Source organism: Aquila chrysaetos, chromosome 17, assembly GCF_900496995.4.
Source record: "Aquila chrysaetos chrysaetos chromosome 17, bAquChr1.4, whole genome shotgun sequence".
Classification (NCBI taxonomy): Eukaryota; Metazoa; Chordata; class Aves; order Accipitriformes; family Accipitridae; genus Aquila; species Aquila chrysaetos.
Window position 1 is genome coordinate 26,804,724 of NC_044020.1, and position 26,026 is coordinate 26,830,749.

Below are 26,026 nucleotides of genomic sequence, written 5' to 3' on the forward strand. Positions count from 1 at the left end.
TTGACATGCTTAGCAAGGGTGAAGCTTGCACGGCTGTAATCCTTACTGTAGATGTTTTGAAGACAGTTCATTACAAAGCTATGGCAATATTCACCAAAACACAGCTCAGACAGAGCAGCTGTAAAGTTAAAACTGCAGTATAGGGCAGGACTGAAGTATTTGTGCATCTGGTAACTTACCATTGCCCAGCAGCAAGAATGCCTAAGTCCTTCCTGTACCATTAACTAGTAAAGGGGCAACTGTCTATTGTTAAAAAACCTCATAGTTGCTTCCTAGGATAGATGTTTCTGGGAGATGCTCAGAGTCACCTTCCAAAAGCACCCAGACTCACTTTCAATTAAAAAAAATAATGAAAAAAAGAAAAAAAAAGAAAAAAATTAATGAGCTAAACACAAAAAGGAACCAAAAAAAAAAACCAAACCCCAAACAACCCCAAATGGTACCAAGAGAACAAACCAATTACTTAAAACTTTCCTGTTTGGTGAAGTAGTAAAATGCTCTGAGCTATAATAATTAGGGGATAGCAAAACTCAAAAAAAACACAGGATTTTCTTAAGCTATGGAAACATGAAACCAAAATCCCAATACAAGTGCAAATAGCAGTTTACTTCTACCAGATAGTGTATCAACTGATTGTTAGGGCATACACTCTGCAAATGCTACAAAGACCATGAAAATCCCAATATTATTTTTACAGATTGGAAAAACACAAAGGCCAAAAACAACACCAATAACTCAAATAAAAAACTCATGCTTATGTTTACATAAAAGTTTGATGAGTATAATATATTCGTCACACTCCCACAATTATTCCCTGAAAATACTATAAATATTATTTTGACAATGTAATTATAGTTTTTACTTTAACAGTGGCAGCAAAGTACTGGCACCAATCCCCCATACAAAAAGCCTAGACAGACAAAGCAAAGATCACACATGGAAACTGGCAACTCTTAAGATCAGGGCTGTCCCTTATTTATATGGCTAAAAAAAGTCTGTTTAAATTAGCATCCCGTTTATTTAAGCTGTAAAACATAAGTAGTTTAATTATGCCAGCAGTAAGCAAAAGGAAACCCCAAATACAAAAATAAATGGAACTGCAGATTTTTAAATTGTCTTTTCTTCCAAGCAACTCAGGCATGCTCCTTTTATGCTGCTTTTTGGGAATTAACCCGATGGACTGTGGGTCCATTCAGGAACTGCTCTCTCCCACTTCCTCTCCCTTGAAAGAAACGCTAATATGAATATGAGCGTAAATTGACAAATGTCACCTATTAACAGCTCATGATGTTTTGACTCTGTGTGACAAGTAAAACGGTTCAAGCTTTATAACCACTTATTGCCTCATTCCACGTAAATCAGCACGTAACATATGACTCATACAACAAATCTGCAGCGTAATAATTTACAGTATTTGCTCACAAAATAACCATCAAAAACAAACAAACAACAACAACAAAAAAATTCCCCAACAAAACGGTATGCATTCTCCTCCAGAGATAAATATAGCTGGGACTGATGTGGGAACAGAGGAAGGATTAACTTTCCTTCCTTAGTCCTGTCGGTTTAAATTTAGTAGCCATTGTGTTTGAGAGTCTCCAGGATACAATTTAAAAGTCACATCTTCCCCAACTGTAATCACATTACAATCAAATCCATATAACCAAGCCTGTGTGGAGACACTTGTTGTTCAGACAGCAAAAAAGACCTCTGTTTATAGGTAATAAAACTTAGCATTGGTTTTCCAAATGCACTGGGTGAGCTCTGGATATTTGCTCTGCTATGATGTCTGTCTAGTAATAAATGTACTGTTCCATCACACTTTACAGGTATATTTTAAAATATTTATTTTTTCATATATAAAACACAAGCAGTAATTTGGAAATGAAACCATTCAGTGCAACATGATTAAAGAACTACAAAAAGCAGCGAAAACAGAATGCAAATTTTTTAAAGATTAAAACAGAAACATGAAAGATACTGAACAGGAAATAAAAAAGAAGCACAAAAGATAAGAGACAGCCTCCTTCAGTCAATATTGGCATTCGTTAAAGAATATTTAGGTTCCGTAGTTGACCGCTCTGTTTCTCTTTCCTGTTAATTCAAAATACTTTGCTGAATGTCCAGTCATTCCAAATGATAAGGTACAGAAAAAAAAGAAAGTATCAAAAAAGGCCACAGATTAGACTCCTATGTCAGTACATAAGCCCTGAATGCTCTCATTTTCAAACTAACTGGTTCTGCAAAGGTACCACGCAGATGCATTCTGAAAAGGTCTGAGTATTTACTTCTAGCTCATTTTCCTATTGCCAAGATACAATTGTTTTAATGGGACCAAAAGTAACAGTGCTGCTGGTGCCATTGCCTTCTAGGGGAAGAAAATAAATAAATAGATAAATAAATATTGACAAGAATCAAGAAATGGTTAAGGACACATGGCTGCCCATTTAAAAAGAATAAAGGAAAATCAATTTAGTGTTCTTTGGCAGGTTTGAGACCACCACCACCTCCCCCTGCTTTTCTATACCCTCAAAATTACCCAGTCTCAGTTTTCCAGTGCAATTCCAATCTGCAAATGGTTGAGTGCAGAACTAGGAACAGGTCAGAGCAAAGAAACATCCCATGTTTTGTTTCACTGACTGAGGACAGAACTGAAAGGTTTACTTCTCCTAGCCTCTCTTGAGGAAGTAGAAATCACATGAATCACTTAACTGGTATTCATTCATTTTTGTTTTCAGGAATACTTTTGCAAACATAACAACTCAAAGCTCCCAGTTTTGCTCAGATTCTTCTTCAGGAAAACAAAAACATTTGATTAAACATCTCCTTTTCTGTAAACCCTTGAAAATGACCCTGAATTAATAACTTTTTAGAAAGGATAAGCCACCCAATGCAGCTGCTGGGAATTTCTGATCTCTCCCCATTTCTTTTCAGGGATCTCATAACAAAATGTCAACATCATTTTCTAGTACTACATTACCTCCTACAGGTTATAATTCAGTGGCTTTTTGAACACAGCATGCCTTCACCTTCAAGAGTTTACAAAGAAATCAAGTATCCTTCTTTGCTCAATCATGTGATGTTCTCCTCCTGCAGACCTCAGGAGAAAGTTTTTGTCTTGTTATTTCATCAAAGATGAAATGCTTCCATCCCATCTGGCTTTTGCAACAAATAATATCTCTGGAAGCTATATATAGCCTAGGTTCCTTACCTCTTAAATATTTCTGAAGCACACGCACACCCTTATGCTTTTTTTTTTTTTTTAAATGTCTATGAAGGAGTGATATTGTTTTTATTTTTACAGAGTTCTGAATTCCAAGGTTACTTATTACCATTTCTTCTGCAGAGTACTTCTCTTCCACACTGACAGACTATAAAGTACTTTCCAACACACTTTCTTCCTAGACCACGATCAACCCATAAGGCAGCAATGGGTCAAGAGCAACTGTTTTTTCATTAACTAAAAGAAAATACACATGATAGCTGACCAGGTCCAAATCATTTTATGTACTTAAAGAACAGTAACTGAACCTGAACCCAAGTTATTGTTAATGCTCCTGGCAGGCAGAGAAGGAAAAAAAAAAGCACTGAAGAAGTTTCAGATTCATCGTGGTCATCTTTACCTGAACAGCATCACAGGCTTTCTCCTCTTCTGCTCAAAGCAAGAAACATTTCTGCATAGCTCCCTTGTAAGTACATGGCATTTGAAGTATTTGGAAAATGTTTACAACAAGATATTCCGTATTTCCCCACACATCTTCCCTCAAGAAAGGAGGTGTGAACAGGTGTTAGACATATGATATTCATGTTGCTGAACATCCTACCAGAAAATGCTCAAGTTTCTATAATAAGCACAGTATTAAAAAATTTACATAGAGCCATCTTTCATCACTGCTTTTACAGGAATGTTTTAAGTTCTGTTCTGAATAGAGTATCTGTAGCAGTTTAACTACACCTGAACACTTTTCAGAAAATTGGAAGCAAACTCAAATTCCTGTTCAAGGATTCAAGCTTATCATCCACTATAATTTACCCAACGTTTCTGGACTTCATAACATTAAGAGCAGTGAATGACCTAAACCTTTGTATAACAGCTAGCACATCTGGAGCCTGATTTTGACCAAGATCTCCAGGAGTACCCATGACATGAACATAATGCTGTTAACATTCTCCCATTAACGCATTTTTATGCACCTTCACCAACTAGGGTAAAACCCCTAAAAACTTAGGGGGCATGGCACCAGCACAGCATAACAATACCTGCACTACTTGGTTTAAAGCTAGCTCAAGAATCACCAGCAGCCTGGAACAGAGGAATGCTCGCGCAATGCTCAGAGCACCTCTCTCAGGCACTCACAAACAGCGCAGTACTGCTCTGCCACTGATACGGTGCAGTTGCACTCAGTTCCGCTCAGAGAGGACAATCAACTCATTCAGAGAACTTGCACAACAAATCGTCCCACGCAGGGCAGCTATCAGGCATTCAATGCCTTTTCATCCTAGAGGAGAGAAAAGTATTTTGGCAGATAAATACTTTTTAAGCAATTATGTTGGAATTCAAAGCACATTCTTCAGCATCGGCAATATTTTGAAGCGGTGAAAGGTTTGAGAAGATCTATTTACAAACAAAAAGATTAAAGCTCCTTCTGTCCGGGATGAGGTGGGAATCAATGAAAGGATCAAATGGGACACAGCCTATTGAACATAAGCTTGCTTCAAAACAGGCATGCCCTCACTGCATTTTATTAAGGACAAGCAAAGCTACCTGTTTTTTCCCAGATTTCAGAGATGAATCCTAAATCCAGATCTCGCACTCTGGAATCTAAAGATCCATCATCTTGACAAACCTCAATGTACCTTCCCAAAGGTCTGCTAGATTCTGCTGGAAAGCTTAAGATTTGCCATAGGAAAAAGGAAAAAAAAAAAACCCAACCCCACAACCAAACCAAGACACATGCTATGAAGTGAAGGAGATTTTCTACTTGGGCTTCTGACAAGGATATTTCCTATGTCTGCTGCAATCCCTAACATACTGAACTACTTCTTAGCTCTTAAGAGATCTGGGTCTGCTTTAAGTTCAGTTAAAGTTCATCTGGCAGCTTCATCAGCCTGCTCCTCTGGCAAGTGTTCTTGGTCTTTGTACCCACAGCAGAAAAAAAAAAAAAAAAAAGCTTGTTATGATGTTTTGTTTTGTTTTTTTTAATTAAAAAAAAACCCCAAACCTAAAACAAAAGGAATATGGAGAGGGTACTACGAAAATTCCATTAAATCTATATTCTGCAGAAACTTAATTTTTTTCCTAAGACTCAAAGTAAAATTTTGAGTATCTTGCTAGCTATTTTTTGGAAGACTGTGGTCTCAAATCAGTTAACGAAGAAATGTAATGGACCTTCTTGCATGCAGCATTTCTGCAGGAGTAGGTACAGTTCCTGCATCTTCAATTCCTATTCAAATTAATTCTAAACTGGGGAGAGGGGCGCAGCATTTGTCATCTTCTCTATCTTCCCACCAGGAATACCCAAGCTCTGTAATCTAAAAGGTTAAGTATGTCCTTACACAATCACCCACTTCCTAGACTTTCAGCATATATAGTTGTAACCAGTTTTCAGATACTGTCACAAGAAGTGTGGCACTTGAATTTTTCTCTACCTGACCGGGAAGTTCTATCTCTTGCAGAGAGAAGGAGGGAGGACTGCTGGAGCAATAAGAAAACAGAGCACATTTACAAGTATGTGTGACTTATCTGACACAAATCAGTCTTGACACTGCCCAGAAGAAGGGCTACAGTTTGTTAACGCTTGTTAAGCATCATTGCCCATCAACCCCCTGCACTCATCTAGCTGTTGGCTTTCACTCTGCAACTCCTTCGAGCAGGTTCCATTCTCCAAGTACTACAGAATATGAATTGCTCAAGACAAATTACTACTATGTATTGTAAGCAATTATGAGAAGAGAAACTAGGCTATGGAATGCAACTACAACTAACTTGGGAAATAAGAAGGGAGGAAGAATGGTGACGAACAGCTATCTGTAGCAACACCATACAGTAAAGGCCTAAAAATGTTATTTCAATATATGTATTAAAAAGAAAGATGATTATTACAGGGATGGCTGGCTTGCAGTTGGGGTTGGACAACCTTTATATGCCATATGTATCAATTAACTAGTTATTTTTAAACCTATCTGAAGCCTTAAAGAGCTATTCCAGGACAGACATACTAACTTACCTTCAGATTTTCTGCCCCATTGCCTTAGTGGCATATCATGTACTCAAAACAACAGCTTTTTCCACATCTGGCTGGGACAAGTATATTACAAGCATACAGGAAGTTATCTAACTTTTTATAGCATTAAGAAAAAAAAAAAGAAAAAAAAAGAAGAGATATACTGAAAACTTACAGTAGAGTTATTTCAGTAAATATACTGAAGTGAGGAACCAAATTAACCATGTATGTAACACTTTGGCCTAAGATAAAGTACTAAAAAAAGTATTTCTCCTAGCAGAGATGATGTAAAGGAGTCTGAATTTAATTGAATTAATCTAAGCAACAGTTTTTAATCACACCACTTTGCACAGCACCTCCTTTTTTGCTGCTTTGATCACTAATATATTGTTAGAACAGGCAGTTTGTCCCCTCCCTTAGAACCACCACACTGGTCACAGTAGTGGCCAGAGAATATATACTTTATTTCATTTATGGTTTTATCCATTACAAATTGTACTACACTGAACCTTCCTACAAAAACTACCACACCACTCAGAGACTTACAAGTCTTAAGTTACCAACAGATAAAAGAGTGAAAACATACCACAGATCAGGTTAAAATAAGTTTGCATAAAGAATTTTCAATCTCTCTTCTTCATAAATATAATAATGTTGCAACTTCAAATTTATTTAGCCTACAATAACTTGCTCTGGGAATTTGTCACAGGGACATGAACTGAAACATTATTGTTTTTCACTTTGCAATACAGCATTACCTCTTTATCCTTGTATTTTGTTGCTATGGACGCAACATGAAGGTATTTAAAATACCTTAAGGATATAAACAGGCACCGAGAGGGATCATCAAATCCAAGCAGCCATTTAAAGGAGGAAACGGGACACATATCCAAATGAACAACCTGAAATATTCCACTTAACACCTAATTATCTGCTGGAACAAAATACACATGCTATTCTAGCCTTGCGACCCAATTTCCTATATGAAATATGAGGAGGAGAATCATGAAGCAGAAATGTAGTTAATAAACACAGTAACATTTACTAATTTCATGGCTTTCTTCTGTTTCAACAGTGCTATCCAAGTCCAATTTGCCTCACTTTTGAAAGTACGACTAATAATCTACAGTTGAATGTAACTGTTAACTTCTGAGATATACCCTGTAGAAGGAGCTGGCGCTCTAGGCACTAGCTTAATTTTCACTTAGAACAAAATTAATCAGATCACTCAGCAAGGAATTAGCAACACTTGCTTGTCTATTTTTTGTTGTTGTACTAACATAAATGGAATACCTCAGCCATGCTCATCACAGATGCTTCCCAATGAGATCAATACTACATACACTATCAAACTATCTATCCTGGGTCAATACATCAAATTTTAGTTACAACTCAAACCCATTTGTTGAACAGCTACATAGAGTAACAGCCACAAAACACTTTTTATTGAAATACTGTTAAAAACTTTCTGGTCAATGCCCCCCTTAATTTTCAATGCTGATAGAAAGAGATTTTACAACATCCTCTGGCTAGGAAAAGGAGTCTGAAGCAGTTAATCAAATTACTGGGTTCCACCCCCTCCTTTCTTTTTTGTTGAGTAACATTCACTGCTGCTTCTTCAGGTCCCAGCAGCAGGAGAACAGCATGCACACATATGATAACCTATCAAGGAGGGGTCAGCAGCCACAAGACTAAGGGGGAAACCTCAGGCCACACATTTAACCAGCAAGGGGTACATCCTGCTCACTCTCCTCTAGATACTGGGAGGCACCACTGAAAGGTGGTATTCTCACACCACCAATTCCTGATGCCTTGAGTAAGCTGAAGGTGGGAAGTCCACTTGCCCAGGACAGACTTTCGAGCCTGAAGTTGTCAAGGACCCTAGCAGGGACAATGTCAGGCTGGACAAAACCAGCATTTCAGTTCCCATAGCTTTTCCTTTTCTCTTAGTGGTCTACGGAGGGGTTCACAACTGTGGGGCAGGACATTCTTGCCCTCCATGCCTCTTCCCAGTCCTCCCTGTCCAACCCTGTGACACAGCTTGAGAGTCACTCCTGCGTTCTATCAGTTCCTCCTCTTTATGGTCACCGAGCAAGCCCTCTTTTTGCCACCCACAGGGTTTAGTTCTCGTCCTCCCACACTGAAGGGCTGTGCTAGCATCACTGATCCTTCCGTGGAAGGAGGATTCCAGCAACGGGTGAAGGAGTGAACGTTGCTTAAGCATAATACCATCACATGCCTGAAAGGCTTCATTTTGAGCCAAATATAGCAGCAAAAGGAAAAACTGTATCCTGGACTTCACTGCTCTTTCCCAGCTTCATAAAGGTGTTTGAGGGTAAGTTACTGTATGACAGTAGTTTCACTTGCTTTCGCAAAATGATAGAAAAGCAGCAACAGGAACCCAGTAAAAACCTCATCCAAGTAATGGGAGTGAAAAGAAATAAAAGTAGCAAGAGAAACCAAATGTTCCCTACTCTCTCCAACCACAGACGGTAAAGACTGGGGTCCAATGCCCTGTATCAAGCTCCACATGCATACACAGGGAAACGCAGATTGTGAAGAGGATTACTGAAAGTGCCTTAATATCCAGTGAAATGAGTTTGGTAGAAATTGGTAGCAATAACTGCCATTAAGAAGGAAGGATACTACAGTCAGATTTTTTCTTCACTGCATGAAAAGAAAAGAAAAACACTCATTCATTGAGGAAATGTGAACACTACTCAGATCAGTACTTAGTTCTTGGCAGATATTACCCTGACTGGCCAGCAACTACAGCACAGAAATGCAAATTAAAAAATAATTTTAAATAAGTCGCAGCCAAAATTTGTTTCCTGGAATCAGATAAATTATTTCAAGTGTCATCAAAATAAAAAAGCAGTATTTCTTCATTTCACTATGTTTGCAGATCAATAAAAAGACAGTAAAATAGCAGATAAATTATTTCAAGTGTCATCAAAATAAAAAAGGAGTATTTCTTCATTTCACTATGTTTGCAGATCAAATAAAAAGACAGTAAAATAGCAGAACATATTTTGAATGGAGGTATTACAGGAACTTTTCCTTTTTGAAGTTCAAATATCCTAGTTAATTTTAAAGAATTTCAACATATCTTTCCTTTATCAATCTACAGGGAACAGTTGAGGGAAAATATAATTGGACTAGACTTGGGGCTGAGATTTTTTTCAAGCAGCATAAGAGAAGGCCCCCCCCCAATTCTTAACTGCAATTCAAGAAACAATTAAGCTTATTTATGAAAAAAAATGCATCAGTAAGGGGACATCATACTACCACAAGACCTCCCACGTAAAAAAATACAGCGCAGGCTATATATTTAACAAAATCCACAGCCTTACCAGTCAATAACAATTCTTCTTTGATTTGTATTCCATGGAGCAATTTGATCAAATGGACAGACGTAGAGATGAGACCCAAGTTCCTATTATTAAATTGGAGAAAAAAAACCACAAAATAACCACACTTGATTTGAAATACACTCAAATAAGGTGAAAAGGCTTTTCACTGAAGTTAACAGCAAGTCTTTAACATCTTCAGAAACTCTGAAATAAAAAGCAGTTTCTCCTGCTTAACTGTTCCTGACTATCAGTAGCCACACCACTACCATCAGAAGCAAAACAAACAGGTTTACTCCATCAGCCTGCATATTAACAATTCTGGACATAGCACCTTCAGAGCTAAGTACCCTTTCCTCTCTTTTTGCTACTCTTCTAAATCAGATGTTCAAAATTAGCAGGTTATTCCTGTAATTTAAACAGCTTTATTGGTGTAAAACCTTTGCTTTGTTTGAGGTTCAAGTGTTCAGGGAAAAGTGTCAATGTACATTACTTAGTAATAAACTTTGAGGATTTTAAATACCAATAAAGTGATTAGCAGCCATCTGAGGAACAACAGGGCCAGTTCAAAGGGAAACATACAAAACTCTCGGAGGAAAGCAGGGAAGGTCAAATAATCCATTATCCTTCCTCCAGTGAGAAGGAATCAGAGGTAGAATCTCAGAATGGCTTGGAAGAGACCTTTAAAGATCATCTAGTCCAACCCTTGCGCCATGGGCAGGGACACCTTCCACTACACCAGGTAGCTGAAAGCCCCATCCAACCTGACCTCGAACACTTCCAGACATGGAAAAATATGGTCATAGTGAAGATAAACGAGTCAAGTGAAGCCATTTGGAATCAAAAACACCAAAATAATTCTACAGCCAGAGATCAGCAATCCTGGAGGTAAACAACATACATGCCAGGATGTGCATGCAACAGGAAATGAAAATCAAAGAATACAAGCAGTACAAGCAGATGAAGTTTTCAGCTTTTAACTCATTTGTACTTTAGTAGTCACACTTTTTGAGAAGAGATCAGCCAAGGCAGAGTGGCATCAGCCAAGACAGAATGGCTGAAACTGCAGAACATGGCAATACCATCTCTACCAAACCTCCACACCCATCCATCAGTTACTTAAAAAAATATATCATCACATATGAATACTGAATAATTGTCCTCTGCAGATGTTTTCTGACAAACACATACTCCTTCTCATTAAGTTCTAACAGAGAAGAGAAGCCAAAGATACATTTATAAATATATAATACACACATGCACACTGGTATACATACAATCTATTAAGGCATTTCCCATTCCTTCAGACCCCAAATTTCTTCACAGCACACAAAGAAGAACTGACCCTGGAAGGAACAAAGCTTCATATTCCCCAATAGTTTAAAAGCTGTTATGCAATCCATGTGTTCACAATCTTTCCATTCTTTCCTAGAAACAATCAGCTTCAATTTTGATCAAACAATTTGTAGTTTGGGGTTGGTTTGTTTTTTTTGGAATATCTGAATGTTGCACACTTCAACATCAAAGGCACATAATTTTCCTTCCATTCACAACTTTTGATCATTCAGGACATTTAATTCCTAAACAAGTCGTGCATTTGCAACCATTTAAAATCAACACAAACATATGGCTAATACACAGCTGGCTCAAAGCACCCAGTGCGATGTTAAAAGGAGCATAAATTGTTATGCTGCTACAAAGCCAAAAGAGTATCCAACGAGTGACCCACTGAGTCCTTCACTGTTAGAGACATGGTCACAGCTTTCTACAGGCCTTCCCCCTCCTGCAGTCTAAAGGATAGCACAATTATTAGCATTCAGCTTCCTACATGAGCAAGGCTATGCTAACTGCCTAGGAAGGGCAAGTACGCAGCACAAGTATAACCAGTGCCGAGTACATTTTTGTTCAGAAGCAGGTTGGATATCTGAATTCCATTAGAAAGTAAAACCTAATTTTTTACTTTCTAATGGAACTCAGGTATCCATAACTAGGTTGTATTTGTCACGCTACTGAAAAAGGCAACCCTACCAACTCCCAGCCATGCAATTCTGTTCGCCCTGTTTTAACGAGTAACTATGGAGCTACAGTAAGTTACAATAAGGAACCCAGTCTGGCTGAACATCCACCTAGCAAAAATTTATAAACAAGCATGTAAATTTTCTGTCAGATCGGTTCCTTGACCCACAACCTGATCACAAGTGCTAGCACTGCCAGGAACATAAAGGTAAGAGCCTGAACTTACATTTACCTTATTCTAAAACTAATGCCTTCAACAACAGTTGCAGGACTTTTTGTAGCATTAACAGAATTCGGCCCCAGCACAGAAGTTGCAACTTTGTGCCATGTCAAAACTATATTTAGTTCAATAAACCAAATCTGACAATTCCCAAGAAACCAAATTTTAAGACTGTACTCCACAACAATTTTTTGTTATCTAACAAACTTGTAATGGGTTTTGGGGGGTTTTTTTTTGGTTGGTTGGTCAGTCTTGGGTTCTTGGGGGGGAGTGTTTGTTGTTGTTTTGGGGTGTGGGGTTTTTTTTTTAAAAAAAAAAGACAGCATATAGAGTACCAGGTTTTCAGGAACTACAGCTGGTTCTATCCCAAGCATCCCCTCAACGTTGCAACAGATGCAGACAAAAAAACCCCTAAGAGGCTAAATAACTTAAGGAGCCAGACTGACTACTTATTATCCATTAATATCAGTTTACCTGTATACGTATCAGCGTTGATATGCACAATTCTACACGCTATACTTTGCCATGAGTACCAGACAGCTCTAAATGTACCTTAAAAACCATACTAGTCCTGTAACTGGTAATTAAAACTATTTACTTATTATGGTATCCAAAAAAATTAAAGAAACAAGAAAAAACTCATACTAAGGACACAAACACTTTGTTCTATTATTCAGCAGTGCCCCAAACTCTGACCTACAAATAGGTCAGCTATTTTTGGTTCTTGCATACTTCATTTCAAGTGATTGCATCAAGCAGGAAATACCAGTTAATACATCAACTAACACAGCAGTGTAAAATAAGAATCTCTATATAAAACCACACAAACATCAGAAGGTTATATTTTTGTATGTGTTAAAATGGATCATAACTATACCTCATGACATGTTGATTCTTGGCACACTCAACACAGGCATTCCTCAGACATCTGAAACACTCTGCTATGAGCAGCAGGCAGGTGTCTCGATCTACCAGTTCACAGGAGTCCTTATCAGCCTGCTCAATTTCACTTGAGGCGCCCGTCAGGATTTCCAGGAGATCCCGAAATATACTTTCTTTTGCCATTTCTCTGAAATAAATAAATAAATTCATAGTGAAAAAAAAAAAAATGCACTGCTATCAAAAAGCCTATATTATGACAGTTATACTTCTTACTGTAAACCCAAAGATGTTTCTGCAACAGTCTTTAACTATCTATAGTATAGAAGGTCCTTCAAGTAGAAAGAGCAAAATATATGCGCACAATCATCCCACCAGCCTTTTCAGAAAAGGGCCTGTGAGAGAGTTGTATATTACTTGTATTCCTCACAGCTCTCCAACAGCTCTTTGGAATCTTAATTTAAAAAAAAAAAGAAAGTCTCCATAATGCATATAGCTAGCATGTTTATCCATGACACTGCATGTTGTTTTAAGAATTAGGAATTGTTTTAATTAATGAACACAGTTTAGATGTCCAGCACTAGATGTTTCAGAAGAAGGTGGTATCGGAAGCTCTATTATAGAACAGCCTGCCACAAATTTCACCAAAGGGAGAAAGAGAAGCTGTGAAGAAAGCCGGTGGCTGCACTAGCATCATTCTGAAGTGTGTGAATCAAAGCCAAGGGAGAAAGTCAACTCTGTCTACTTCAGCAGTCAACTACCCCAACACAAAAAATACCATGCCACTTCTTAGAGTATCAAGACGTAGGAAAACAACACTACAAAACCATAAGCATGTAGACAGATACTATATGAATGGACGAGAGAGCTGATGCTGCTGCATCACATAGATTCACCAGACTCTGCAGGACTGACATGCACATCTGCAGATGTGTCACGCAGATATGCACAACATTTCCAAACCACGGCTATTCACATACTCTCTCCCCTGATTCTACGTTCAGAAAGGATCTGAGGGCAACACATCACAAACATTGCTAACTCAGTTTTGATACTAAGTGCTGGTGAAAAAAAGCCACACCAAAGAGTGTTTATGGCATTGCTACAGGAAAGTTCAATAAAGTTGCTCATCCCATACTTCTGACCAGAGTCAAAAAAGGAAAATCCAGACACAGCCTCCTTGAATCTTAAACAGACTTGTCGTGTACTCAAGATCAAACAGGAAGGTTAGGATCTGAAACACAAGGTTGAGAAATACCTCCTAAACTATGAACAGAAGTGAGATGAAATGGAAAGTAATATTAAACAAAATATATTCACACAGAACACTCTTCCTAAGGGAGAGTTTAAAAATTTCTTGATCAAACATTAGTGGATGATAGAGTATTACCCATGTTCTGCTGCTCGTCCAAATGTCTAAACATTTACATCATTAGAAATTCTACCCACTCTTTATCCCAAGTGATCACATGTCCATAAACCAAACCATTGAATTGTAGAATCATTTAAGTTAGAAAAGACCCTTAAGATCGTTGAGTCCAACCGTTGAACTAACACTGCCAGCTCCACCACTAGACCATTTCCCTAAGTGCCACGTCTACATGTCCTATCTGTAACACCCTTAGACATGTCTGAAGACTATCGTATTTCCCACCCTTGCTCCTGCCATGTTCTTTTTCCTAGACTAAATAAAACTGATTCTCTCAGCCTTTACTCACAGTTCACATTTTTTACGCCTCTTACCACTCTTGTTGCTCCAATAGTGACACTTGCATGTTCATCTACATCTTACTGACAGTACAGTGCATGCAATATCGAGGTCTGTTAGGGTGTGGAGTAGACTTACAAAGGGAGAGCACTTGCATTGCAAGAAATACAACAATGTACACAAATGTCATCACTAAATTACAACAACGTTAGATTTCAGATCTCCAGGAAATATGTATTTCATTCTACAACCTCACTGTTTATCAAGACCAACACACTTACACAATCTCCATCTACATTAAAAAACCCACCACAGTTTACACTTTTTACAGTGGTGTAATACTGAGGGGAAAATACCAAAGTGGCACAACAAAGACCAAAAGCAGAGCTGGCCCTCAGCCATAAAGAAAACAGTGGAGCTTCTAGAAAGAGAAAGAAGGTTTGGAATTTGGGGTGTTTTTTTAAAGACATAAGAAAAAACATTCATGGGACTTGAACCTTTAACTTGGAAGAAGTGGTGCAGCTCCTGCCATTCCATGACAGGCATGCATGCCAAAAGAAGATTCAGTGGCTGACGCACCACAGTACCCATGGTAAATGCATCCAGACACAAATTTTTCTAAACATCAGAAGAGCTATGGTCTGGTAAAGGAGCACCCAGCCAGGCCCCATCCCAAACACACAAAAGCCATGTCTTCTCTATTGAGTGAAGATGCCATACAGAACCATTAGCTGTTAGTCAGATGAGTTTTTAAACACTGAAATTATTCTAAAATAGGAAAACTCTCAGTCCAGCTCCAGTTTCCTTTATATTTGCCTATGCCATGTGTTGGATTATCACATGAAACTGGTCATTTCCTGACCCAGCTTCAAAATACAGAAGTCAGTGGTCAGTGCAAGACATGTACTATTGTACAATATTCAATTATTTGAAATTGGTAAAACAGAAGTGAAAAAACTGCAAGTACTTTTGTGCACATTCCTGTGACTCCACCAGTAAAAGGACACCTTAAAGTTACTCTCATCCTGGAAAAGTTTCCACTCTTGTTACCTAGTTATGCAGCAGAACAGTTTTAGTCAGTAACTGGATCACAAGCATACTGGGCCGTTGTGACAACTTTTCTCTTAATATTAGATTGAAAATAAATAAAAAAAAAACCTAAGAGTGCAGACGTTTCCAGTAAAATATGAAGATTAAACTCTTGTGTGTCCTAACAGAGCAAGTGTGAGGTACACAAGGAAGTGCCTGTCCTCACTGTGAATGTGGAAGTAGATGTGGATTTTTACATATCAGTGAAGACAGAGAGAACTCCAAATCTCTCTCTCTGCACACTATGAAAGAAAATGAACGTTCCTAAGCCAGATCTTTTGGGGCAGAAATCAAATCTCTTCCTACAACAGAAAAGAAAGCCTAAGTGAACAAGCAAAAGTTATTCCAAATGAACAAGGAATGACTTAAAGGTTGTTTGGTAAAGCAGGATTCTATTCAGAGAAAATTTAAGTGCAACTCTTGTACTTAAGCATTTATACATCATTGCAATTTGAGTGTGTACTACAAAGGAATTTTAATTAAAATCATCTTTCTGCACAAAACCCGAAATTCTCAAATTAGCAAGGAGGGCATGAAGTGTTTAGCTAACATTAAGAAATCTGTCAAGGGTGATTTCAGGTAACTGGTCCCCAGCAATGCTTACAACCATTGTTTAAAAAAAAAAATAATCTTTTTCCAGCAGTACAACAAAGATTCACATACAGATAAAAATAGCAGCTACAAGTATTTAAAATGTATTTCTGAAAAGGAAAAATATTTTCCTCCCATAACCTTTTCCCTAATCTTTAAATATTGATCTATAAAACTAGCAAAGAGCCTGCTAAGTAGCTTTTAGATTAAAAAATACCTTCTATTGTAAACAGGCCTTGAAATTCATTCAGAACTGCTCTGTGGATATTCCATAAACATGTTTCCTATGTTTTGTTGCCTAAGACGGGATCTTCACAATTTGCTACTGCCACCTGTCCTTGATTTCAGCATGAAGTATTCTGCAGGAATACAAAAAGAAAGCAGAAGCAAAGGGTACAGCAGCCCAGCTCTCAGACAAGGAAGACATGCACAGTTTTGTATTAAGTCAAAACAGAGAGTCAGAATTCATGCATTCATGCCAAAAGGAAGATTACTGTTGCTCCTTGTAAGACCTAAGTGCTTGATTGTTAAAAATAGAAACTGTACGCAATAACATCCTAGTGAATACTGAGTTAAAAACACTAATGCAACCCTGTTCAAAAGATGGGGCTCCAAAAATCATTAAATTAGGCAGGAATTATGCGAACAACCCAGAAGTTTGCAATTCTGCATTACTACTCTATGTTTTAGGTACTTACGCAATTCCACTCTTGTAAGCAGAGTCCCTAAAAAGCCTTTAGAGTATTTAACTTCACAATATTCCTGGTAGTAAAATAATGCCATTTTCTTCCTTTTGTAGATTAGTCATGGAAGCATAACATCTGCTCAAAAGCACTGGAAGTCCCAAGTAAAGCACACAGCTGAATTCAAGTCTCCCAAATTCCACACCATGGTCTCATAGTTGGGGCGTTATTTCCTCACCTTATTTGCTTCTGAATCACAGACCACTAGAACTCACATTTGTAAATTATTTTGTTTCCACAAGCACTGAACAATCACATAACAACAAAAGAATTGTCACTAAATACCACAATTTCGTATACCAAACATCCATTGGGTTGTGTCTTCTGGTTCAACAGCACCAACAACAGTATTTTCCACAGTTGGCAAATTTATTGCCAAAGCTGCTCTCAGATCCATTCTGTCACATCCTATAGGATGTAAGCTAACACTACAGCTTTGTCCTTCTGGAAGGGCAATTACAGTGCCTCTCTTCCAGCCCACCTGCACCCGCAAAACTTGGCTGTTTTGGGGAGTATCTACTCCTCTGTAAAACACAGTGGCAGAGATTTCAGGGAGGAAGGCTAGAAACAGGCAGAGAAAGCATCAGCACGTAAGCCCAAAATTTGCACAGGTCCTCCTCTCTTTCTTGAGAAATTGAAATTGAGATGAACACCAGAAGAAGGTCTCCTGTACACACAAAGATCACAAGAACATGTTTGTAAGTACGTCTTACCACCACCACCACTTTTAAATAGGAATTTAATTAACAAAAATAGTATTGGAATTAACAAAAAAAAAACCAAAACAAAACAAAAAAACCACCACAATTTTATGCTAAACTTAGAAGTTTGATTTCTTAGTTCTTAGGTGCAATAACCTTCAAACAGCTACTGTTGGGAGGAGCAAGCACAAGCTTCACACCAACCTATGCCTCCTCCCACCTTCCAGAAGAGCAAAAATGACTCCAAGCCCGCTCATGCAGCTGAACCTCTCCCTGCAAGCCCAACCTCTGCTGAAGCCAAGTGTTGTACGGTATCGCAGAGGTCCCCCCGACTTTACAGGCACAGCAACACTCTACCAGCCCCTTGCTTTCTCCGGTAACCCCACGCTTTCTTTCCCTATCTTAAAGATGCTAAGGGGCACCCAACCTGTCCCCCCACCGCAGCCCATCCAGTGCCCGCCATCGCCGAGGCCTACAACCTCCACCCTCGTCCCCAGGCCTTGGTCTCAGGCCGGCACAAAACCGTCGCCCAGCAAGGCCTCACACGGCAGGCCTTGCCCATTTCCAGCCACCCTGCAGGGCTCACCGTGGCTTTTTGCCCCACAGCGGCTACAACCCACCTGAGCGCACCCGCCTAGGAGGGCAACCTGTCACTGGGGCGCACAAACCTTTCTTTCCCCCCTGCCCTGGGCCTGCCACAGGCGCAGGGGCACGAGCGGACTGCCAGGCCCCCACGGGACCCCGAGGGAAAGGAGGGGAGAAGGGACGAGTCACCCCCCGCCCCGGTCCCCACAGGTGACCCCCGAGTCCCACACGAACAGCCCCGGGGGAAGCAGAGACTTCACGGCGGGAACCGGCGGCACCCCGCCGCTCCTCCGCGGGCACCGAGGGCCCCTTTCGTAGCGGAGCCCGCAGCCGACGCCCCGAGGGCCACGACGGCGTTCGGGGCACAGCCGAGCCGAGCCCAGCCCAGCCCAGCCCAGCCCTGCCCGCCGGCAACACCCGGACCACCCCGGCCCGCCGCTTCCCGCTGACCGGAGCTCCCTCCCCCGGCCCACGTGGCCGCGGGCGGCCCCACCTCCCCGCTAACCTGGGCTGCTCCTCCCGGAACAGACCCGCCAGCGCCCGCACGCTTTCCAAGCGGGTCTCCGGCGCGGCCGCCACGGCCCGCCTCAGCCGCGCCGCCGCCGCGGGCAGCGCTCCCGCTCCCGCCGCCGCCATCGCCGTCGCCTGCCCCGGCGCGACCCAGCTCCGCCCCCCGCCGCGCGGAAATGGCGGCGGCCCGGCCCCGGCTGGGCGGGCGGGCGGTGCGCCTCGCGGGGCCGGCCCGGAGGGAAAATGGCCGCCGCGCCTGTGAGGGCGTCGGGGCTGTCGGCCGAGGGGGGTCGGCCCCGGGTACCCGAGGGCGCGGCGGGGAGCGGAGGGGGCCTCGCCGCCGTGCCGCAGCTAGCCCTTCCGCGGCTGAAGGACGTACCCCGCTTTGGGGAACAAACTTGCGTGTCCTGGGCTGCCAGCGGGGCGGACTCTCTGTTATGTCCGCTGTCAAAGTTGTTCGTACGCTAGAAGGTGGTGTTCCCAGGCCCCTTCCTGGTCGTTATTGTGCATGAGTAACGCACCAACGGCCAGCTCTGTAGCAAAAATAGCTTCAAGTAACAAGTAGAAATTAAGTAAGTGAAAGATGCTGGGCAAGGCCTCTTGCAGTCGTGCAAGTTCTTCCTTCTAACAGTTTCTGTTACTTCTGAGAATTGCCTGTTCGTGAATAAAGAGTAATTTGTTTCCAATGCAGTGAAACTCAAGACTAAGAATAGCGAAGCATCAGAAGAGTCCTGGCTGCGGCCGAGTGTGTTGTGCGCGGCAGGGATGGCTCCGGGGAAGATACGGCTATAGCACCTAACAACTTTCTTCTGCGCGTCCTCGCTGACCGCTGATTCAGTAGGTCTGGGCAACCAGCAGATCACAACTTCAACGAAGGAAGGAAGCAGTAGAGTACACTAAAAGCCAATGAGATAGTCACGTGCACTCTGTGAAAATTATCTGCAAATACATAATTTGGTATTTCGTTATATCCTACCCTGTTTGGGAAGGGACGCAGTTTGCCCAGCGGTCCAGTTTAACTCGCTGTCTTCATCTTGTAGCTGACATTTTCCCTGTCTTTTGTCAAACACAAATCTTGTAAGCAACAATTTTTTATTTACCCCTTGTAAACATATATGTTTGGGGTTGGTTTTTTTTTTTCAAACATCTGATGTTATAATGTGACTGTTAACCAGCTTTTACTCTGTTAAGTATACAGATTTTTCATGTAGTCTACTGACGAGTTACATTGCAAAATAATTCAGATCAAATAGCTGAAAATACAGACTAGACCATAGATGTCCAAGACATCACTATGGAGATGCACTAGTTCTCTCATTCAAACTAGTACGTTGTTAAGGCTTCAACTTAACCCCAGCTGACATAAAGGAAGACAAAAGTAACTCATGCTCACCCTGGGGCAAGGTTAGATAGCATACAGCAGCTCCATGTATAAATATTTTCTTTTTAAGAACACTTAGAAAGCAATGCAGAACAGAAGAGTCTTTTTTTTCCCTGGCAGTCTTAACAGAGTCCTGATCTTGGTGATATCTTCTTCCAACAATTTTCATAGGCCAGCTTTACCTTGTTTAGACTTGCCTCTTTCATCAAATGCCTCCTCAGTCAGTATTACTGATTATTACTCAGGGATCCTCGTGAAAAATAGTTTTGCCTATGATTATGATCTCTTTTGAATTTTTTTCTACCTTAAACAGCCACAGCGGTTTTGGTTTTCCTCATTTTAGTCTTTCCATGCTTTCATTCATTCTCAACAACATGCTCGAAACCATCTTTATTACAAGGCTATGCAATATTTTGAGATAGGCTTCTTGTAAGGGAGTTTTGCAGGGTCTCAGGGATATCGATTATAGAATTTAGTCATTTTTACCAGATTACTCACAGATGTTATATCTTGAGCTCATCTGATCTGCCTGATTCCGTGAACACAGGCAGATCCCTTAAAGATCCAGTTTTGCCCCAAGAGCTTACAGTCTAAATAACGTTCTTTTTCTTAGCACAGATTTAGAGAACTACAAGAAGGGAAATGATCCACCTAGAGCTGACTACTCCATCTGAAAAGAAAATGATGCAGAACCTATTTTTAAGAGTTCTGTATCAAATTATTTAAGAGGTAGACCAGTCTTTTGAGGCACCGGTGTTTGAAGCTGGATGCAGAGAAAGATCCATCCCAGCTGAGACTCTGGAGGGAGACAGTTGCCCAGTTTCAGCAAACGCTGGCTCTGCAGGAGGCAAAGCAGGTCAAAGACTTGGAATCCCTCACGTCTCAAATGTTGAGAGATGGCCACACGTTCTAATCACAACACGTATACTAGCCTTGCCCTTTTTTATTGGAGGTAACTTCCATCAGAGGATAAAATTTGGGCTCTGGAAAAAGTTACTTTACACTAAGGAAGCAAATCCCACAGCATGTTACGTTTCCGGCATAAATATTAGTTTTCTGTGTCTTATTTTGGGCCTGTGTTAGATTAAGCATGACTTGGGCCACAGAGCTTTGAAGCTGTAGACCAAAGCTTTTATTTTTGGTCTAGTATTTAATAGGATCCAGTGAAATTGATTGATGCACTCGGGAAAATGCTTTTGATTAGCCTTTGTTGCTGAGCAGTGAGCCCCACGGCTGATCCACTGAGCTGTGGAGCACACAGTACCCTCATGCCAGTCCTCAGTTTCCCACTTACACCAGGAAAATTACAGTAATTGGCCAAGGAACTCTGAACACCTATGTTAAGATGAGGAAGAGCACATCTGAGAGGAGGTAGCACCATCTTCTTAACCACCAGAGGTGGAACACAAAACAGCTTTTACGTTTTTTAGAGGTATTGAAAAGCAATGAAGAATCCATATGAAATGGATACTGCAGACTGTCTTAATCCCAAGAACAGCTATTGCAGCCCCAAGCCAACAACTCCAGAGGTTATTTGCCTTCAGATGAGATGTTACACATGTGTCCAAGGGCCATAAAAGAGCAGTTGCATTTGATGTTGAGATGTACATGTCACTCCTTTGTTATGTAATAGCGGAAATAAATTTAATTCTTCATAAGAAAGAAATCCATCCATCTGGAAAGAAAGCCTGCAAGGCCCTGGAGATGTTCAAAGCACTTGCAGTTTGTCATGGAAATGAATGGTGTCTTCCAAGAAGTAAATACAGATGAAATGCTGTCCGCTGTACTGTTGTCAGGCTCAGAGTCACTGCAGATATTCTCGCCTCATTTCTTAGGTGCAGTCCAATTTCCAGAGTGAATGAGGAATTTCGTAACTGTCATCTGCCCTTCACAAAGTTTTTATGCCACATCTGCATGGAGTGTTTTTTCCAGGATCAGCATTATCATCATCACGTTGGGCAACTGCACAAATGTATGGAAGGACACAAACCTTGCCCCGTTCAGCTGAATCGGAGAGACGCTACTTAGGATATCTGGTACCCAAAGTCTAGTTCCTTCATAACCTGGAGAATTTCATGGTACATGAATTTCACCTCATTCATGTAACAGTTGATTTATATTATGTAGAATTTAATGTTGGGTTTTGGTTTGGTATGGCAGCTGAATTGAAAGAAGTCTGGTGCTAAGTTAAAGGAGGCTATGTGTGTGCTAACATACATAGTCCTGCAGTTTTCTGTGTGTGAGGGACACAGAGGTTGTCTTACACATCAGTAGAGTACCTGTCAGCCCTGGGAGTGCGAAGGCTGCATCCAGCCCTGGCTCATCACCTCTGCAGTTCTCCAGCATTCTGATTTTAAACAGTAAACACCCAGGGAAGAGTAATTTTTTTTTCTCTGCTTGTTATTAGCTTTTTCCCTTGGCAACAGCTGCCTCTGAGGACAGAGGAAAAGCTCATACTATTTTACCACCTCTTCCCCTTCCCCATCCCAACCCGTATGTGCTGTGCACAGCTCTGCCTGCACCTTCCATGCATTTCCCAGCTGCCGCCTCTCCTGTCCTCCAGCTGAAAATACCTCTTTGGCTGCTTGAACTTGGATGCGAGTTGGTCGGGCATCCTCCAGAGATCCTAACAAGTGCCTTTCCACTGGCTCCCTTCCTTGCCGTGGCAACCTCTTCCCTCCCAGTCAGTTTGTAGTTGTGACAAGAAGCAATTGCCATGCTGCGAGGGCACAAGCAAAGCAAAAAACCTTGGTTAGGAAGAGGCCTCCTTCTGTTCAGAAATTTATTCTCATGGATAGAGAATCTCCCTATTACAGGGTTTGACATTAAATCCCATGTTTGGGATTTAATTACCAGGACTGGGAGGAACCCAGAGGCAAAACCCGTAAACTCCTGTGTTGCAGGAGCAGCGTTGCATACAGGGCTTGCCTGCTTAGAACCTGAGCGTCTGACGGGCACGACAGGATCCCTTTTGTCTGCTGGACACAGCACCCACCTCTGCAGAAGTGGACGCCCGGTTCAGTTTGTGCATGTGTGCTTGCACCTGCTTACATGTATAAAACCGTGGCATATCAGAGACAGGGAGACCGGTAAAAAGCACGGGGAGTTATTCTCTGTTATTGTACAGTACACGCTAAATTAGGACTGAGATTGGCACATGAGGAGTGATGTTCTCATTTTTGTGAGAGCCAGGATAAGTATGGATTGGGACGGCAAAGGAGGTGGGCGTAGCCAAAATAGAAAATCGATGCATAGAGAAGAAAGTGGGATACAGTCCACTTCACTCTCTATCAGACCCTCTGTATGACATTTTTCTTTTTCCTGTATGCTGAGGTAGTGCAAATTTGGCTAAAACTAAACCTTTAAAAAGTCACTGATTTTTCCTTTTTGGGTGTCAGTTCACAATAATAGAGTTTAACACTGTGGCTGGGAAAAAAATCAATTACTGCAGTTTAATGTCTGTAGGAAAGGACAGGGATGCTCCAGGCAGTACACGAAGCAGGGAAGGACATGCCTCTCCACAAGGCAGGCTGCCGTTGACACTGATCTTGAGACTAAAGAAGAAAAGATGGATGTAGGGAAGGTGACAGTAAGCAGCGGGTTTACAGAAAGGCATGCCCAGAAATGTATCATGCTACATAAGAGACAGGATATCTGAAATAAGTTGCGAGCATTTTGTTTAAACTTTTGTGGGAAAGGAGGATTCTTGATGAGGACTGTGAAGGTGAGAGTGTGCAGTTACTGGTCTCCTCTTGTGACCTTTTCAACTATCCAATGTTATTTTAAGTCCTAGACTCCCATGTGAAAATGCTCCCATGAGCAGTGCTAAGTTTGAAAGTTGTGCCATATAATACGGATTTCCCATACAAATACAATCGGATCTCATCTCTCAAGTGAAAATCTTGGCTTTTACTGTGTTTTGATAGCAGCAACAGTTATTCTGGACTCCAGCAGCCTGGACAGCTGAGCATCCAAAAAGTTGCTATTAAGTACGTGCACATAAATCACTCCTGTGCTCTATACTGAGCTCACCAGGCTTTTGTGTATATGCGGAGTAACTCTGTGTCACAGGACAGAGTTCAGGCAGACTCGCTGCCTTTGCGTGCAGTGTGTAGTCACTCTCCACATGCACATTAAACCTGACATGCTGGGCTTGCATGATGTTTACAGAGCTGCACATGGGAAACTTACCTTTTGGGGGCTGTGGAAGCCACCGGTTAGCATCTGTGAGCAAAATCCTCCAAAATCCTGTGTACGGTCCTGGAAATATTATCCTGATTCTGCTGCTTGGGAAATCTAATTCATCTGCTAAGCCTGCAGTCCAGTCTGGCTCCTTCAGCTGTCTTATAAAGATACTGTTGGAGTGATGAGAATACTTTCAGAAATTATGTCTTCTCCCGAGAAAATAAAAATAAATATCCCTACTAAGGAACAGAAATAACCAAAAGGCTCCTCACCACCTGGTCACTGTCAGGGAGTAAAAAGGCATGCACTTAAATATTTTTGAGGAACACACAAGTGAAGTAGTCCTCTTGAGTAGATGTGTCAAGCCTGGCCCCTTATGAATGGATGAGCGAAGGGAAATGCCCACAGGGAATCCCGCGTTACTCGACGCTGCTCCCATTTATCAGCATTTGCGGACCTTGTCAATGCTGAGAAATTTCCTGGAGGGAAAAGACAGGGGCTAAAAGAGCAAAGAACAAGAAAAACCGATACAGTGACTCAGAGTATCTCCTATTTTGGGTTACTGCTGGTGACTGGAAGTGAAGAATTGTAGCTGTGATCCTGACCATGCTCCTTACTATGAAATAGGGATTAAACCCCTCCAGCTCTGTCAACAGACTGACATCTAGTGGAGGTAAAATAATGAGCTGCAGAACTCAACCTAAAATCGTCTCTCTGAAAGACTATACTGAGTTCATATTATTCACTGCAGATGTTCAGTTCATTTAATTTGTTAATTCCATTTGTGAAATATAAAATAATTTCATGAGTGAATCTATGAGTCTTTATTGTAAACTAAAATTACAGGAGATGATAGGTAAATTTGCAGCATTTCATTTAGCCTACACAGAAATAAGATTAGGATCTAACTAAATCACGTAAAGCCAAGACTTTAGAACGTTTTCTGTACTTACAATACTGTGTCAGCAGATAAGCTTTGTAAGATGAGGGCAACAGGACTGGGATTTGTATCTTAGGTGTTAGGAAACAAATACCTATAAAGTTTGGTTTCAGAGCATTTATGAAAGCCAGACGTATGTCACCTTAAGAATAATATTTGAGAAGATGGTATTGGTTAACTCGGAAGTTGCCACATACATTATCTGTCCATCTCTAAGGGCAAAATATATCCAATTATATAGAGAGAGTTGTTTGACTGACTGGCAGATACAGAACTGAGAAATGAAGGGTTGAAACTTCAATTCTCCAGAATCTTTTTCTTTTAGGTCTTTGTCAATTTTTGCAGCTATACGAAAAGTTTAATAGTCATGAGAAGAGGGTAGTGAAAATTGTATTAATTTTGATGTAATACTATGAAACTCATGAAGATCTAGTTAAAAATCTCCGATCTCGCTGTCCTACACCAGCTTTATATTCCTTTGAAAGAAACATGCAACCTAAACTTTAAAAAGGGGAACAAATACTGCTCTTAAAGTAACATCTTCAGAAGATTTGTGGATATGAGGATATTTTATTGCCTTTTAATTTCAAAACTTTAACACACTGAAGAAATATCTGATGAAACTTTGCTGTCATACCTGTGGACCTGAAAAAAAGAAAATTGTGTTTCTTTTAAACCAGTATGTAAAGGCTGTCCAAAAAGTTTGCTTAATTATCTATCTGAAGGGAAGCTTTAAGCCATTCGTGTTTTATGTTTTTTTCCCACAAGATCATGTCAGTAGACTAAAGTTAAGTGATATATAGATTATTATTTTTTAAACCACCATCTTAACTTCCTTAAGCAGCCACGAATATAAAGGACGTTAGATAATTTCCTTCTGCATGTGCTGATTATAAGATCTGGC

At 40.7% G+C, this 26,026-nt stretch overlaps 1 protein-coding gene across 5 annotated transcripts in view; it reads right to left on the bottom strand.

Moving 5' to 3' along the window:
• ATXN10 (ataxin 10) overlaps positions 1 to 18,764 on the bottom strand; it is a 106,422-nt gene extending 87,658 nt beyond the window's left edge. For 2 of the 5 annotated variants that reach the window (XM_030040976.2, XM_030040974.2), the window contains exons 1-3: positions 18,612 to 18,764; positions 12,688 to 12,879; positions 9,578 to 9,660 (exon numbers count right to left, since the gene is read on the bottom strand). In XM_030040976.2, coding sequence (XP_029896836.1) covers positions 9,578 to 9,660; positions 12,688 to 12,879; positions 18,612 to 18,742 — 406 coding nt within the window. In that variant the 5' untranslated portion in view covers positions 18,743 to 18,764. Of the gene's footprint in view, positions 1 to 9,577; positions 9,661 to 12,687; positions 12,880 to 16,294; positions 16,437 to 16,775; positions 17,594 to 17,677; positions 18,514 to 18,611 lie in introns of those variants that run through there. The other 3 variants (XM_030040978.2, XM_030040977.2, XM_030040979.2) reach the window with 3 other exon arrangements.
• Between the last annotated feature and the right edge of the window lie 7,262 nt (positions 18,765 to 26,026).